Raw genomic sequence first — 16,098 nt, forward strand, 5'->3', positions numbered from 1 at the left:
ACAGCATCCCCCTGGCCCTCTGCTTTTATGTACGCTTCCTGCTTTCTCACCAGCGAGCACTAACCCCCCCCCCCCCCCCCCCCCGCCAACCCAACACCAGAACAAGCCGCTCTTTCTCCAAGATCAGGAGCTCCTCTAACTTAATACTGCATTAAAACGGGGCAGCATCTACATCAGAACTGCACGGAATAAAATACAGCCTTGCAAATGTTTTTAAGTGGCGGCAATACCTGAAGGTACCTGCCATGCTATCGACTTTAGGGGCCTTTTAAAGCTGCCATGGGAAGTGTGATTGAATCCAGTTAGCAATTTCTGTTTAGTTGTGAAAGTCTGATTCAGCCCGGTGTGTTCTGCAGGGCAACAAGCACCAGAAGGTACCAGAAGGAAGCTAGGATCAAAATCTCACAATGATGGGGATTTAGGCTGGCAACACCGCTACTTACAGCTGTTCCCCAATGGCAGCTCCTTTCTAGGAGTGGAGCAGGCCCATTTAATCCTTAGTTCTGAGCTCCTCAGGTGTATCTGCATGAAGACATTAGGCAGTGGTGAGCAGCACCAACGTACCCGAAGTTTTCTTGTACTAAGAACGTTTTCCATAGATACAAAATGTGTGCTCTGTAAAATCTCATTTGGAGAAAAAGTGTTGTGTAACTGCAAGCTGTTATTATTAATAAAAGAGGGTATTATCTGTATTTATGTAATAGGACTGGACACGATCCCTTTCTTCATCTAGAAAAGCGAGGTACAATAGCAGCTTAATGGGAGATGGACAGAAAACCATGAACAGCAGCTGAAGTCCAAAGCCCTACCCATAATCTGGGTATTTCCTGGTGGTCCGAGCTTGTCTGGAAACTGGTGGGATAGTAAAGTCCCCAATTTTGGAAACCCCTGCCCTTCTGGGAAAACACCCAGATTGAGGGTCAGCAAATGCAGCGCTTCAGACTCTTCAGCCTATCTCTTCATTTTCATGAAGAAGTAATAAAACTGTACCCACGAAACAACAGGCTCTTAAAAGTATCTCCTACACAGGCAAAATCATCCTGAAGGTCTGCGCCGAATATTAATAGCTGCAAAGCACAGCACAGGCCTCGTGAAACTTTTCCTAGGAGCGTGAAGTGCATTTTCATGAACGTTTTTAATTTTCCCCTTGCAAATGCATTTGAAATGGATTTCCAAGAAAAGGCACTTGGAGAAGGGGATGACAGCGACATGAACAATGAGGGCAATATGCAGTCCTATGTCATTCTGCAGTCTGCCTTCATTTTATAAAGGAATTGCATTGGAGAGGAAGTCAGATGACACTCGCATGTCTGTACTATGCAAAACCAGCACTTTTATGATCACTTTTATGAGGCTTTTGCAAATGTGTGAATGAAAAGCAGAGCAGGAAAATGAATGCAATAGCTCTGCTCTGATTAACAAATGTCTTGCCCGCCCTCCCTGGAATTCTGCCTCAGCTTTCAGGTTATTTAAACTTTGCCATTTGTGTGTTCATTGAGCTTTATGGTTTGAACAGGTGCAGGACAAATAATCTTCTTTCAGCAGGGAACGTGCTTTAGGTAAGAATTATGCAATAAAACTTGATTTGTTCCCCCCCCCCCCCCCAAATGTCTCAAAAGAGAATTTGCACAGAGAAGGCAAATAGTCACTTTTTCCAGGAATACAGAAATATAAATTTGCCTGACCTTATAAAATCTGTGTATTTAGGGAGAACAAATTCAAGTTAATAGGATAATCAGTTTTCTCTGCATCTTTTCTACTTAATCAAGATGCTCATTTGGGAGCAGCGGCTCCATCTCCGGCTGTTTGGAGGAATTGCCCCCCCCCCCCCCCTGATAAAGAAAAACAGGGAAAGGATCCATTTCACTGAATCATACCTCAAAGCACTGGAGCAATGTCAGCAATAGCAATCCTTGTACACCTGGGTAAATAAAACCTGTTGTCAGAGTTCCATCGATAAGGCAAATGCGAGCGTATTGAGGAAAAAAGGGACAGGCAAACAAAATTTTAAAATATGTTCCTGAAATGAACGTCCTATGAGCTGTGAATATTTAGCAGTTCAAGATACAGCTCACCGATGAGACCTGGTGGAAGGAGAATAACCAATGGGACAGTGATATACCTGGGCACAAATTATATTGCAATGATAGGGAGGATCAACTTGGGGGGGGGGTGCTTTATGTCCAGGAGGGGAAAGAGTCCAACAGGAGAAAGATCCTGCAAAAGATTAAATGCACATTTGAATCTTTATGGGTAGAAATCCCATGTGTGTAGGGGAAGAGTATAGCAATAGGAGTATACTACCATCCACCTGGCCAAAATGATGAGCTGGACAGTGAAATGCTAAGAGAAATCAGGGAAGCTAATCAATTTGGCAGTGCAGTAATAATGTGAGATTTCAATTACCCCAGTATTGACTGGGTAAATTTAACATCAGGACATGCTAGAGACATAAAGTTCCTGGATGGAATAAATGAATGCTTCTTGGAGCAATTGGTTCAGGAACTGACAAGAGAGGGAGCTAATTCTTAGTGGAATGCAGGATTTGGTGAGAGAGGTAATGGTGGTGGGGCCACTTGACAATAGTGATCATAACATGATCAAATTTGAACTAATGACTGGAAGGGGGACAATATGTAAATCTACAGTTCTAACACTAAATTTTCAAAAGGAAAACTTTGATAAAATAAGGAAAATAGAAAAAAAACTGAAAGGTGCAGCTGCAAAGATTAAGAGTGCACAATAGGCATGGACATTGTTTAAAAATCCCTTCTTAGAAGCGCAGTCCAGATGTATTATACTCATTAAGAGACGTGGAAGGAAGGCCAATTATCAGCATGATTAAAAGGCGAGGTGAAAGAGGCTATTTTATTTATTTATTTATTTATTTATTTACTTATTTTAAGTTTTTCTATACCGGCATTCGCGATAAATATCGCATCATGTCGGTTTACAATTAACAAGTAGATAGGGAACAAAAAGGCAATAAATAACATTGATCTAAGTAATAATAATAAAATAATAGTAATGGTAGTAAAAAACATTAAACAAGAGAAGGCTAAGGAATGCAGTTACAATAAAACAAGGGAGTAATATAACTTGGATCAGAGAAAAGAAGCAGGGGTTTAAATATAGATAACAATATGCCAGTCAATGTGCTTATAGCGTTGAAGAATTGCCCTTATGAGGCCAAAAAAAACTTCCTTCAAAAATTAGAAGAAGGATCCATCTGAAGAAAATAGGAAAAAGCATAACCATTGGTAAGTTAAATGTAAAACATTGATAAGACAGGCTAAGAGAGGCAAAACCTCATAATAAAAACTTTTTAAAATATATCTGAAGCAGGAAACCTGCGAGGGAGTCAGTTGGAACATTAGATGACCGAGGGGTTAAAGGGGCTCTTAGGGAAGATAAGGCCATCATGGAAAGGCTAAGGGGTCGATTTTAAAAGGAGCATGCGGCCATCCATGTGCACACAGTTCCCGGCTTGCACTCATGCATATGCTGATTTTATAACATGCATGAGCTGGCGCGCACATGTTATAAAATCTTATAGCCGCGCATGCAGGGGGAGAAAATTTTCATTAAATAGATGCAACAATGCAATCAGACCTTCCCCAGTTCCCTCCCAGTCCACTCCAATTAAGGAGCGGACTGGGAAGGAACTTCCCTACCCCCCTACATAAACTTTCTGTTGCGCCGGTTGGCCATGGCTTCCGTGGCCGACCCTGCTCACCTTTCCTGGCCACTGGTCTCCAGCCCAGGGCCATCTGATGCTGACTCTGGGCCTCCGGCACCCTGCACGGCCTGCTCCGCGGGTGAGAGGCCTTCTCCCGCGGCGGGAGCATCAGGAGTTATTTACTTTTTCAAATAATAGAAGGACTAGATGTACTCCATGAAGTTAGCAAGTAGCACATTTAAAACTAATCAGAGAACATTCTTTTTCACTCAATGCTCAATTCGAGCTCTGGAATTCATTGCCGGAAGATGTGGTTAGGGCAGTTACTGTAGCTGGGTTTAAAAAAGGTTTAGATGAGTTCCTGGAGGAGAAGTCCATAAACTGTTATTAATCAATCTGAGTTAGGGAATAGCCACTTGCCTTGCCTCTTATGGCATTAGTAGCATGGGATCTATTTGTTTGGGTACTTGCCAGGTACTTGTAGCCTAGATTGGCCACTGTTGGAAACAGGATGCTGGGCTTGATGGACCATTGGTCTGACCCAGTATGGCAACTTCTTATATTTTTATGCTCTTAAGAAAAGTGTACAGGCCAGTAGTACACCTGAGCATCTGCAGTGTATACTGTTGGTCTTCCTGCATCACCCAATGTCAATGCAGTGTGAATAAACTGTAATCAGTGCCCACTGGATGATCATACCCTGCTGCATCAGCACACTCATTGCCCACAGAATGTTCTACACTTGGAATCTACGTCATGTGTTTCTACTGCGACCTCCAATACTTTTCTGCTGTTGGTGCCAGTCCTACAGAATTTAATTTGTAATTCTTTTTTTTTTTTTTTTTAAATAAAACTCCAGTTTCTATCTCCAACCCCAAATAAACAGTAAATGGAAGCAAGGCAGCAGCTGAAATCTAGGCAGATTGTCACGTGAACCATTCCTTAACTCCATCTCTTGCACTTGCTCAGGACTCACATCCCACCTTTTTTAGCAGTGTTCACACCATCCTCTAGAAATGATTAAACATACACTATTGTGCAGCTCTCATATCTCAGGAGAGTGTCCCCTGTCCAGTAAGTTGCTATGGGAATAGTCTCCCTGCACAGCCCTTTCATAATGCTTTAAAATGTTTCTATGATATAATCAAGGCTCATGAGCCTCTCCTGCACAAACAATCCCTGCCGTCTCGTTAATCAAAGATGCCAGGCTAGAAATGTTTGTGTCGGAAGTTTGTGAGCAGGGCTGATCTTGTCTATCTTTTCTTGTCTCTTCATATCCTTCCTGAAGTACTGAATTATTATTATTGAACTCATAAACCAGCACCAAAGGGCCTCATTGAGCAAAAATGGACAATTATTTGGCAAACTCAAACTCCAGACAAGGGGCCAAAAATAGACATTTGATTGAACAGCAGATAAAAAGGCTTTAAAGAAACCAAACACTATAGAAAACTTGAGGGCTTTAACTCTTAGCTTCACCTATTTGCTTGACCTGTGAATCTTGTAGATTTCATATTTTGTCTCTAAGATACAAAATAATGTGCAAAATTAGTCATGGGGTGCTATAATTCCCCATATTCCAAAATAAGTTGAGAGACAATAATCACCTTATTTATAATTTATTTATTAGGGATGTGCATTCATCACATCTGTTTCGGCAGGTACACGCATGCCTCGCCGACTTTCTAGCACACGTGGGAAACCAAGAAAGGAAGATGGATCATCACCTTCCAATGCTAAACGTAACCTGGAGATTTAACTTAAGACCTATTAAAAATGGTATTTAACCGGAGTAGCTTATATTCCATTTCCTGGTTGTTTCTGAATACAGAATTATGCTGCATATCTGCGGCAGAATCCTAGAAAATCCTTCCAATTGCAATCCCAGACTGCTGAAACCTTTGAGAAGCATCCAATAGTGACTAGGTCAATAGGTGAGGAGATAACTGATAGGAGATCTTCCAGTGACCTCAATTAATTTGCATTCATTAAATCTAAGTCAGTGACAATTCTGCCTACCTCAACTCTGTGTGTTCCTGCCCTCTGGTGTTTTTCTTTAGAAATGACTGTGATCTCGAGATGTAAAACTGTGTTGTATTTCTGTTAATCAGAAAGCCATTTGGGCTGCAATTATAAGTTAGAAATAAAAATGGGCAAGAGTGTGTATCATGACCTTTTCCTATGTGTAACCCTGACATGGCGGTATATGCAAATTATACTCCCACATTGTCACCAACAAGGGGTGACATCAAGGACAGTAAACTAAATGGGAACTGAAAGCATGTGCAGACTTTCAGAACATGAGATCTTGGAGGTAATGATTAAGTTCAAACAATCCAATTATTCTACAAAGGCCACAACACTAGACCTAGACAGCATGAGCTCAGTCTTCTTAAGCCAACTAATATAGTATACTCCTGTTATTCTTCTATACTTAAAATCCAATCTTCCATGGATGCCCCTGACAACTTCTGTTTTGGGAATTCCTGTCGCTCATCATTCTCTAGATACAACTGCTATCTTCTTGCAAACTTATAGACACATTTGAAGGCACCTAGGCAGTTTCAAAAGCTCACGATAGGTCTTTTTTGTTGGTCTCTTCTGGCTAAGATCAGAGATGGTGCACAGCAGGAAGCTCATGAGCTTTCCTCCACCCCCTTTACTGGCTTCTCCTCTTCCACATAGGGCCATTACTGTCCTCAGGTAAAAAGGTTTGCATACCCCCCCCCCCCGCCCTGGGTTAGAGATATGAGCTGAGAAAATAAATAAATAAATAAATAAATAAATAAATAAATAAATGTTTTTGTTGATACTTTATAAAAATATCACAACCTTTAAAGATTCCAGTTTTTCTAAACTGATCTAAATTGTACTCATTTTCTGAAAGCTGCAGTGGAGCTTCACTTGCTTGCCCAACTTAAAATATGTTGATTCTGGAGCTTAACATATAGGATGGTGTGTGGAATGAATAGGTTTTAGGTGACCTCTGCTAACTGGACTAAGGAACAAAATAAAAATCAAGCAGTAAGACAGCAGTGAAAACCAGAAGTGATTCTACCAGTGAAGGAGACAAACGCAAACAGAAAAATAACCTCATCATCTATGGAGAAATAATTTCAGTGTTTGCTGATAACCTCACTGAACATTTATCCTTATCAGGCAGAAAACAGTGTTTAACTGAAGGAATTGTAAATTGAAGACATTATTCAACAATTTGGGGTAACCTAACATCTTTGCAGATAATAATATCCAGTTCTATTTCCATCTTAAAAATGACCTGAGCAATTGCTAAAAATAGTTAATATGCTTGGCAGAAATATCTGCAAGGCTTAAAGAGAATAGACTTCAACTGAACCTGAATAAAACCAAAGTGCTTTAGATTGGCAAACAAATCCCAGAGCAAGACTGGCAAATTCTTACAGATGGCACTGCACTTTCAGTCAGTGCACAGGTAAGAGATCTAGGAGTTTACTTAAACACAGATCTGTCTATAGAAGTTCACTTTTCTAGGGCCACTAAAAAAGGTTTTGGTGAACTTCAGCTACCAGTGCTATCTTTCTGGGAAAAAAAAGGTGCAGGCACTCACATGAAGGATGCATGGGTGTTTTTGAGGGACACAGGGCAAATCAAGTAAGTGAAAGAAAAAGGTACTGGAACTTAGTACCAGCAAGTACCTCCTGAAAAAAAGGCTTCTCAGCTACTAATTCCAACAAAAAGACTTAACATTAATTCAGACCTTAGTAGTCTTGCAAATTGAATACTCTTTATGTTGGTCTGCCATGAAAGTGGCAGAAAAGTCTTCAGCGAGGTCAAAATTCAGCCACTATTGGTTATCAAGAATATATAACCCTATACTAGCTTCTGATTAAATAGCTCTGCCAATTTAAATTACTGCTAATAGCCTTTAAAACTAGACATGGAATAGGGCCTATCTATATAACTGATCACTGTATACAAAACTTGCTTTTGATTCCAGTACAGCTCAAGCATGCCTGGCAAAAATCTGAAACAGTTTTCTCAGTTATTGCCCTGGGTCTTTGGAACTCTTCTAAGGAGCCTTAGAAGAGGATATGATGTATTTTTAAAAAGGTCTTCACTAATGTGGCGCAACAACAATGTGGATGGTATTTGAAGACCTTTTATTTCTTTTGTGAAGATATTCTTGCATCTTTTGTGTGTTTATATATTATGTTTAAATTGTAAAATTGCATTTGTGAGTTTTATTATACTTTTATTTTTGGTTTAGAAACATAGAAATGTAGCTTAGTCTGCCCATCTGCCAAACTTGTAATTATATTTTGTTATATCGTTTGTTGTACATCGCTCTGTATTTAACTGATTAATAACATGAAATGAAAAAAATGAAATGGTATAATTAGGGCAATTAAATATTTTTTTAAAAGCCTTTCCAGTAGGGAGAGAAGCCAGTCAAGACTGGAGAATCCAGTGGAGGTTTGAGAAGACAATGTTCCAACGCTTCATTATGGCATAACATGATGTTTCCCCCTACTGCAGGATTGGTTTAGGATTTTGTTTTCACTTGCACTGGGAGTGGGAGTGGGAGAGAGTTGAGTAGCTTGTTTTGGTAGCTGCTTGGTTTATTACGCAATAAAAATAGGACATTGCAATCAAAAAGAGCTTCAGCGCCCGCCGCCTGCCTGCCTGCCTGCCTTCCTTCCTACACAGAAGGAGGCCCATTAAAAGAATCACCAAAGCTTTTTGCTACACGCATGAAATAAATTCAAAAACAAGCATACATAAACGCTGTTAAGCAAGCAGGAAGCGAGAAAGAGCCAAGCGCCCCTCCTAAATACCCAGCACTACCCAGCCCCGCCCCCTCGGCATCTGACTCCGACGCATGCGCACAGCACAGCCGCCACCAGCGAGTGCGTTATTCAGGCTAGAACGTCTTCCTAGTTCTAACGCTTATTCTTTATTTACCAAAAAAACTATAAAACAGCTCCACCCAAGCACGCGGACCTCCCAGCAATACAAGTTCCGTTTTATTAAGGATATCGCGGGTACTTCACGCTTCTCAGTTCGACCTTTGACCCCCCTCCTCTGAGCCCCTGGCGGGCAGCCCCGTGCCACCCCGCCCTCTCTCTTTCTTTCTCTCTCAGGCGGTGGCGGAGCTTGGAGCGTGCACAACGTTTCGCGTCTGTCATAGACTTAAAGTAAGTCCCAGCCCCGCTGCCCTCTTTCTCCGTTTTGACATTTTTTAATGATTTTTCATCGCTGCAGTGCGTGCTCCGCTGGTGAAGCTTCCCCCTCGCCGGCCTGGGACTTTTCTATCGGGGCTGCCCGGCTTGGGCTCGCTCTCCGGCCCCGTGACGTCACTGCGGGCCGACCTAGCAGCGAGCGAGCTGTCTCGTGCATTTTGCACGTGCTTTGTGGCCCAGTAAGAGTTACTGAGTTGTAAGGCACCCGGAGCTTGTTAGATCATGACTTAGGTGGGACTCTGATTCCTTGGGAAGAGCCACAGAAAGTAACCGCAAACTCTCTCACCAAGACTGTTATAGTCGCCGGGTGGACGTGATCACCTAAATCTGTGAACAAGTGATTAGGTACTTAACACAAAGTGCATTCTGGGATGGTTCTGTACGACCTATAAATGACTGGGCAGTTCCAACCAAATCACTTAATATTGGACACATTCCTCCTGTGACTGTTAATTGCAATTTCTTAACCGCTATCCAAACGTATCACACATCCTACCCCAACCCCAATTCTTTACACAAACTCTAAAGTCAAGCCTATCCAATGCAGATTTTGCCCTATTGCATTTATAGGGACTATCAGGCCGAAACCCGCAATTGGACGCACGTTTTGGACGCGCTAGCTTTACCCTTTATTCAGTAAGGGGTAATAGCGCGTTGAAAACGCGTGTCCAAAACCCCCCCCCCCCCCCCCCCCGAGACTAATAGCGCCCACAACATGCAAATACATGTTGATGGCCCTATTAGTCATTCCTGTGCGATTCAGAAAGTAAAATGTGCAGCCAAGCCGCATTTTACTTTCAGAAATTAGCGCCTACCCAAAGGTAGGCGCTAATTTCTGCCGGCACCGGGAAAGTGCACAGAAAAGCAGTAAAATCTGCTTTTCTGTGCACCCTCCGATTTAATATCATGATGATATTAAGTCTGAGGTCCCGAAAGTTAAAAAAAAAAATTTTGAAATGGGCTCACGGGTTGAAAACCGGACGCTCGATTTTGCCAGCGTCCGGTTTCCGAACCTGCGGCCGTCAGCGGGCTCAAGAACTGACGCTAGAAAAATTGAGCATCAGCTGTCAAACCCGCTGACAGCCGCCGCTCCTGTCCAAAAAGAGGCGCTAGGGACGTGCTAGTGTCCCTAGCGCCTCTTTTTATTGCAAACTTTACTGTATCGGCCTGTATATTTTTAGACATTGGTACTACGATTAAGAAGTGACAGAGCAAAACCAGACCTGAATTAGTCTGTTCAGATTAACCCAAATCAGGTGATAGCCCTAACATCACACTACCATTGTAATGCATCCTATAATTTACTTGTATATTCGGGAAATACTATCCATCACACATTCTCCACTGACCAGATGAGGGGAACATAGCTCACCAAAGCAAGTCACAAATAGATTAAATTAGTTTAATAAAAGGATTTCTCTACAGCTTGTTTTTTGTTGTCTCTTCATGAAATCAAGGTGAAAACCTTGATGGGTGCATGATTATCCAGCAAGCTAACTTCTTTTGCCATGTGTTAATTTTAGAATGCGTTACGTGGCCGCTTACCTGCTTGCTGTCCTTGGTGGCAACAACAGCCCATCAGCCAAGGAAATCAAGAAGATTCTAGACAGCGTTGGCATTGATACTGACAATGAACGTCTGAATAAGGTTGTATATGTCTGTTGTTTAAAAAGAAATTGAAGCTCTGTCAAAGTTGTGACCATGGTGAAAGTCAGTCCAGCCCCTTTTTTGCAAATTGTGGTGAGATATGCAGGGCCTTGAAAAGTAATAAGGCACTCATAAGCCACCTATTTCTGTGTAGTTTGCAGGATCCCTATCATTTCTACCAAAAATAGACGACATCCCCAAATTCCCGAGAAAGACTTATAACCTTCTCCCTCTCTTTTCCATATAAAAGGTTATCAGTGAACTTGGGGGAAAAAATGTTGACGATGTTGTCAATGCAGGTAAGACTTTTTATCAACAGGATTAGCCCTTGAATGTGATAACAGGCATCTAACTTTGAAATCCAGTAGCTATATGAGTAGAAATGTGTGGTTCCTTTTCCTACCCAGATCAGTCCAGATAAATGGGTTTTGCATCCCTACCAGCAGATGGTACTGCTACATAACCCAGAGAGCCACCTGCAGTCCCTGTCTCCAGTATTTCTCTGTCTCCAGCAGTTGGTAGAGGTGCAAACCTGCAGTTCTGACTGGCAGTTTGGAGATAGTGTGGCTTGCTCCCTGACGTGCTAGATTCCTTTTTGGGCCATCCCTCAGGTTGAGCCAGGCGTCTGGGGGCTTGGAAACACCTGTCTCTGCAGCCCATTACACCCAGAGATTCTGATAGCCAGGAGACTGGTTCCCTCTTGCCTGGGCCGGCTCTTCCTGCTAGCTGCTGCTCAGGGAAGTACCCTTTTTGTTTTTGTTTTAAGTTTAAAAAAAAAAAAAGGAAACATAGAAATGATGGCAAAAAAAGACCAATCGGCCCATCCAGTCTGCCCAGCAAGCTCCCACATTTATTTTCCCATACTTAGCTGTTTCATTGACCACCAAGTTCAGGGCCCTTGTTGGTAAAATGAGGCACTCAGAAGCCATCTATTTCTGTGTAGTTTGCAGGATCCCTATCATGTCTACCAAAAAATAGGTGACAGGGGTGCCTGTGCAGCTGGGAGACGGTCTCTGGGCATTTTGGGCAGCAGGAGCTGCTGGGATCACAGGAGGGAGGGCTGAAGAACCAAACAAGGAGCATTGGAAGGGACCCTGTGGAGGTTGTAGGCCCCATTCCTCCGGACAAGCAAGATCAGGGGAGGTACTCCATTTAGTTCGTGGTTCCCAAGAAAGAGGGCAGTTTCTGACCCATTTTGGACTTGAAAAGGGTCATCGTAGCGGTTATAGCAGTGGTCCTCAGAGAGTTCTGGCGTCCTTGGATGTGACCGTGGCATATCTGCATATTCCCATTTGAAAGGATCATCAGAACTTTCTGTGGTTCAAGGTGGTGGGGCAACACTTCCAGTTTTGAGCACTTCCTTACAGCGTAGCTATGGCACCTCGTACCTTCACCAATATGTTGGTGGTAGTGGTGGCAGCCTTGAGGCAAGAGAGAATCCTGGTCCATTCATACCTGGACGATTGGCTGATTCAGGCAAAGACGAAGAAAGAATGTTGGCTACCCTGAGGTCTCTGGATTGGGTAATCAATGTAGCGAAGAGTCATCTGGTCCCGTCTCAGTTGTTGGAGTATCTAGGGGCCCTGTTCGATAATCAAAAGGGTAGAGTGTTTCTGACAGCGGGCAGGTTGTCAGTGCCGAAGGTCTGGGATTACTTACAGGTTCTGGGCTCCATGGCCTCGACCTTGGATTTGGTTCTGTGGGCCTTTGTTCATGAGCGTCCATTGCAAAGGACACTTTTGTCCAGATGGAATCCGTTGTCGGAGGAGTATCAACTGCCGTTACCTCCTATGAGAATCCAGGTCCAGTCTCTGTTGGTGGATGTCGAGGGCCAACCTGGAAAGAGGAGTGTACTATATTTGTAAGAGTCGTGAGATTCCGACAGGTCTCAAGGTGCATTCGATTAGAGTGCAGGTGGCCTCTTGGGCGGAATGTCAATTGGTGTCTCCCCAGGAGATATGTAGAGCCACAATGTGGTCCTCTCTTCATACTTTCACTAAGCATTACAGATTGTATGTGTGGGCGCAGGAAGAGGCGTCTTTTGGTGAGTGTTCTAAGAGTGCGTCTTTCGGGTTCCTGCCCGCTGTGGGGGTGCTTTGGTACATCCCGTTCGACTGGACTGATCTGGGTATGAACAGGAAAGGAAAACTGGTTCTTACCTGCTAATGTTTGTTCCTGTAATACCACAGATCAGTCCAGAGACCCGCCCCATTTGCTGCCGGAAGACTGAATTTCCTAGTTTTGGTATACCCGACCTGTTTAAGAGTTGATATTTTTTAGATTTGCATATTTCTTTCAGTATTTAGAAGCAGTGTGTTGTGAAGGGTCAGGGGTTTTCCAACCCTGTGTGTTTCCGGTTCGCCCTAGAAAGGGGCAGGCTATTTCCATTTTTTGGCTTGGGTCCATGTCAATACTGAGGGGCTGCAGGTGGCACTCTCGGTTACATAGCAGCGCCTCAAAGGTTTTGTTCTCCTCCTCCATCTGCTGGTAGGGATGCAAAACCCATTTGACTGGACTGATCTGTGATACAGGAAGGAAAATTAGCAGATAAGAACCAATTTTCCTGTATAACTGCTTATTTGCTTGCCTGCTGTATTCCTTGTGTGTTACAGAAGTTGGCAAACCTGGTCAGCTGCTCATTGGGAATACTTTCGTATAATTTCTTTGAGAAAAGAATTTGGTTCAGAATCAGCTGTGAGGCAGGTTTGGAGGCTCGGTTGCTATTGCAGCTCAGTGCCATGTGGAGAGCCAAGGTTTGGGTCTTCTGTTCCCCAGGCCGGTCGCCGATGGGGGGATATCGCGAAGAAAGCATTCACAGCCGATAGGGAGGGAGTTGCAAAATGGTGACTCAAGATTGGATGGATTATTTTGGTCTTATCTGCCAATTTTCACCATGTAAGCTTAGGTTACATTACATAGAGGCCGGATTGAGGACCATGATGGCAGGGTTCCAACTAAGGGCCTTTGCTGCAGTGACTGGGTTGGGGATATAAAACAGGGGACAGATTCCTGCGTAGTTACAAACAAAGACTCGTAGCACCATAACTCCCAATGGATGCTGGTTCTGATGGAGCTAGAAGCTTGAAAGCGGAAGGAGGTTGCTGAATTCTTACAAAGCCTGTTAAATGAATTGAAATACTGTGAACGCTTTCTAAAGTTTTATGTAAACAAAATCTGTGGTAAGCTGTTTCATAGCCTTGACGTGCATTAACTGAAATGGTTTGTTCCCCAGGCCTCGCCAAGCTAGCCTCGGTCCCAGCAGGTGGTGCTGTTGCTGCAGCTCCCTCCGCAGCTCCTGCCGCTGGTGGGGCTGCTCCAGCAGGTAGGCTCTGGACAGCTTTCTAACACAACCTGTTAAGCTGGTTATGATGTAGTTTATTGTTGAGCTCTGGAAGGGAATTTGGATTTCAAGTTCATAGTCTGTGTTGGTAGTCCTGAAACCTTTTTCTTCAGCCAGATGTTGATGTTCCAGTAATGGTTTCCTGGGTTTGCAGGATGATTCAATCCGTGCGTGAATGGGGTGTAGGGTTGCTTATCGTGATTATTTGCTTTGTCTCCTCGTTATTGTTGAAATGTGACACTGCCACTGCAGTGTGAAATGGGATGAGGAAACCGTGTGTGTTTTTCAGTAGTATTCCTCTTCTCAGCTGCATGAATAGCATTAATTTATTTTTTTTTTTTAATCTTGTAGCTGAGAAGAAAGAGGAAGAAAAGAAGGAAGAATCAGAGGAGTCGGATGAAGATATGGGATTCGGGCTCTTTGATTAAATGCGTTTTGTTTCTAAAATAAAAACTTGTTCATAAAAAAAAAAAAAGTAAAAAGTTTATATGTTTGTCTGTCTCTTGCAAATATTGGAATTGCATCTGTCGCAGTCATTTGCGGTGGTTGCTGGAAGACTCATCTGCCCTCCGTGGCATGCAGGATGCCAAAAAGCAGTGAAGCAGAACTTGGAAGATTAGGTTGGTTGCCCCCATGATCAGGCGTGACTTGCCGGCTGCTGCAGAATCCTCGCTGCTCTTTCTTTTTGCCACCGTTCAATCACTGAGTGTATTTTTTTTTTGTCTCCATGCAGAACCGTTTCCCCCTGATTGTTGCAGTAAAGCATGGCTTAGCTCATGTGCATTAACTAGCAGAAACATACCTTGGCTAGCGGCCATGTCAGGGAAGGCATGTACTTCCACCATCCGTGTTTGCCTTTTCATGACGAGAACTGCCACAGCAGGGATGTGGGCTTTAAAAGACCTTCAAGATACGAGCCTAGCACATAAGGGAACTTACTGCCTCCATCGTTGTCACTTTAAAGTTATTTCCATATTCCTTTTTGACCCACTGGATCTGGCACCATAGGCCTTCATTTGCATCTATCTGGGTATTTCCCCCCCCCCCCCCCCCCCCCCCCTATTTTATACTGCCTCAACCTTATTTAGTGCAGTCATTGCAGGGGCCAGTTTTCAGCTTGGGGGCCATGCACCAGGGCCCCTGGAACCCTGCAATCATGGCTCTTAAATCTAGGCACTAGATGTCGCCATTGCACAAGGACTATAACTCCTTTCCTCTCCAGGGGCTGTGATTGCTACCTCTGCAGCATCCCAAACCCAGGAAGCAGAAGGCCTGAGCCCGGGCTCTCTGCATGGCGTGTGAATATTGTAAGCAGCTTCCTTGCTGATTCCCCTACCTGAGAAGGGCCATAGGTGTAGCAGATCATGCAGGATGAGATATGATTGGTGACATCAACCAATTACCCCCAGAATGTATGACTAACTTCAAACAATAGTCAAATAGTAATCTTGTTAATTGACAGGCTGGAGCATTGCTGCATGCCATGTATGCTTTTGAAATAGTGCAGGATGGCAACCAGTTTTCAATGTTGCAATTCAATCTTAAGTATTGTAATTTGAAGCTAATAAAGTTTCTGTTCTTGTGTGAGCAATAACCTAAATAAATAAATGATTCCAGTACTTTGCAAACCTTTCCTGTGCCCTCGAGATTGCATGTTCCAGGCAAAGCTCTATAGGGGGGAGGGGGTAGTTAACCAGCCAAAGGACTCGGGCTTGGCTGCGTGATCTCATTCTGTATCGTTTGACCCAATGCCTGGACCCATCCTGTTTTTACTCTTCAGTCTGTTAAGGTATCGGGATCATTCGACGCTGCACCTTTTACAGGTGTTTGGAATTTCTAGTGTTTCGATCTTCGTTCCGCTAGGAACATTTCCTACGAGTCAACACATGGCTCTCCCCAAAGTCGGCCTGGTGACCCTACAACCTGGCCGATTTGCAGGTCATCCACAATGAATATGCATGAGCTGTATTTGCATAGACGGCATCTCCAATGTATCCAAATCTTATCTCCTGCATATTCATTGCTGATATTGTTACACTTCATGTTAAAAGCAAAAAATTCAATAATAAGCCACTACTGCATCCCAGTGCTTGACCACTTAAACGGTGGCAGTAGGCCTAAATCGCCCGTTGCACTGGTGTTCTTTCTTGAGCATTGGCATCAAAGTAGAAGCTGCCCAGACCCCAGCACTGGTGGCAGCAGTTTGTGCTTTC

At 43.4% G+C, this 16,098-nt stretch overlaps 1 protein-coding gene across 1 annotated transcript; it reads left to right on the forward strand.

The window, feature by feature from the left end:
- Nucleotides 1-8,702: 8,702 nt before the first annotated feature.
- On the forward strand, nt 8,703-15,504 carry LOC115073704 (60S acidic ribosomal protein P2-like). The gene is made up of 5 exons (XM_029572343.1): nt 8,703-8,853; nt 10,422-10,545; nt 10,796-10,844; nt 13,778-13,867; nt 14,237-15,504. The coding sequence occupies exons 2-5, from the start codon at nt 10,423-10,425 to the stop codon at nt 14,311-14,313; spliced, it is 339 nt and encodes a 112-aa protein (XP_029428203.1). The 5' UTR covers nt 8,703-8,853; nt 10,422; the 3' UTR covers nt 14,314-15,504.
- The last annotated feature ends 594 nt before the right edge of the window (nt 15,505-16,098 follow it).

The sequence above is a fragment of the Rhinatrema bivittatum genome, chromosome 12 (assembly GCF_901001135.1).
Source record: "Rhinatrema bivittatum chromosome 12, aRhiBiv1.1, whole genome shotgun sequence".
NCBI lineage: Eukaryota > Metazoa > Chordata > Amphibia > Gymnophiona > Rhinatrematidae > Rhinatrema > Rhinatrema bivittatum.

Coding starts and splice junctions, on each gene's coding strand:
- LOC115073704 (XM_029572343.1), top strand. CDS start 10,423: ATGCGTTACGTGGCCGCTTACCTGCTTGCTGTCCTTGGTGGCAACAAC. Junction 10,845..13,777: donor TGACGATGTTGTCAATGCAG/GTAAGACTTTTT, acceptor TTTGTTCCCCAG/GCCTCGCCAAGCTAGCCTCG. Junction 13,868..14,236: donor TGGTGGGGCTGCTCCAGCAG/GTAGGCTCTGGA, acceptor TTAATCTTGTAG/CTGAGAAGAAAGAGGAAGAA.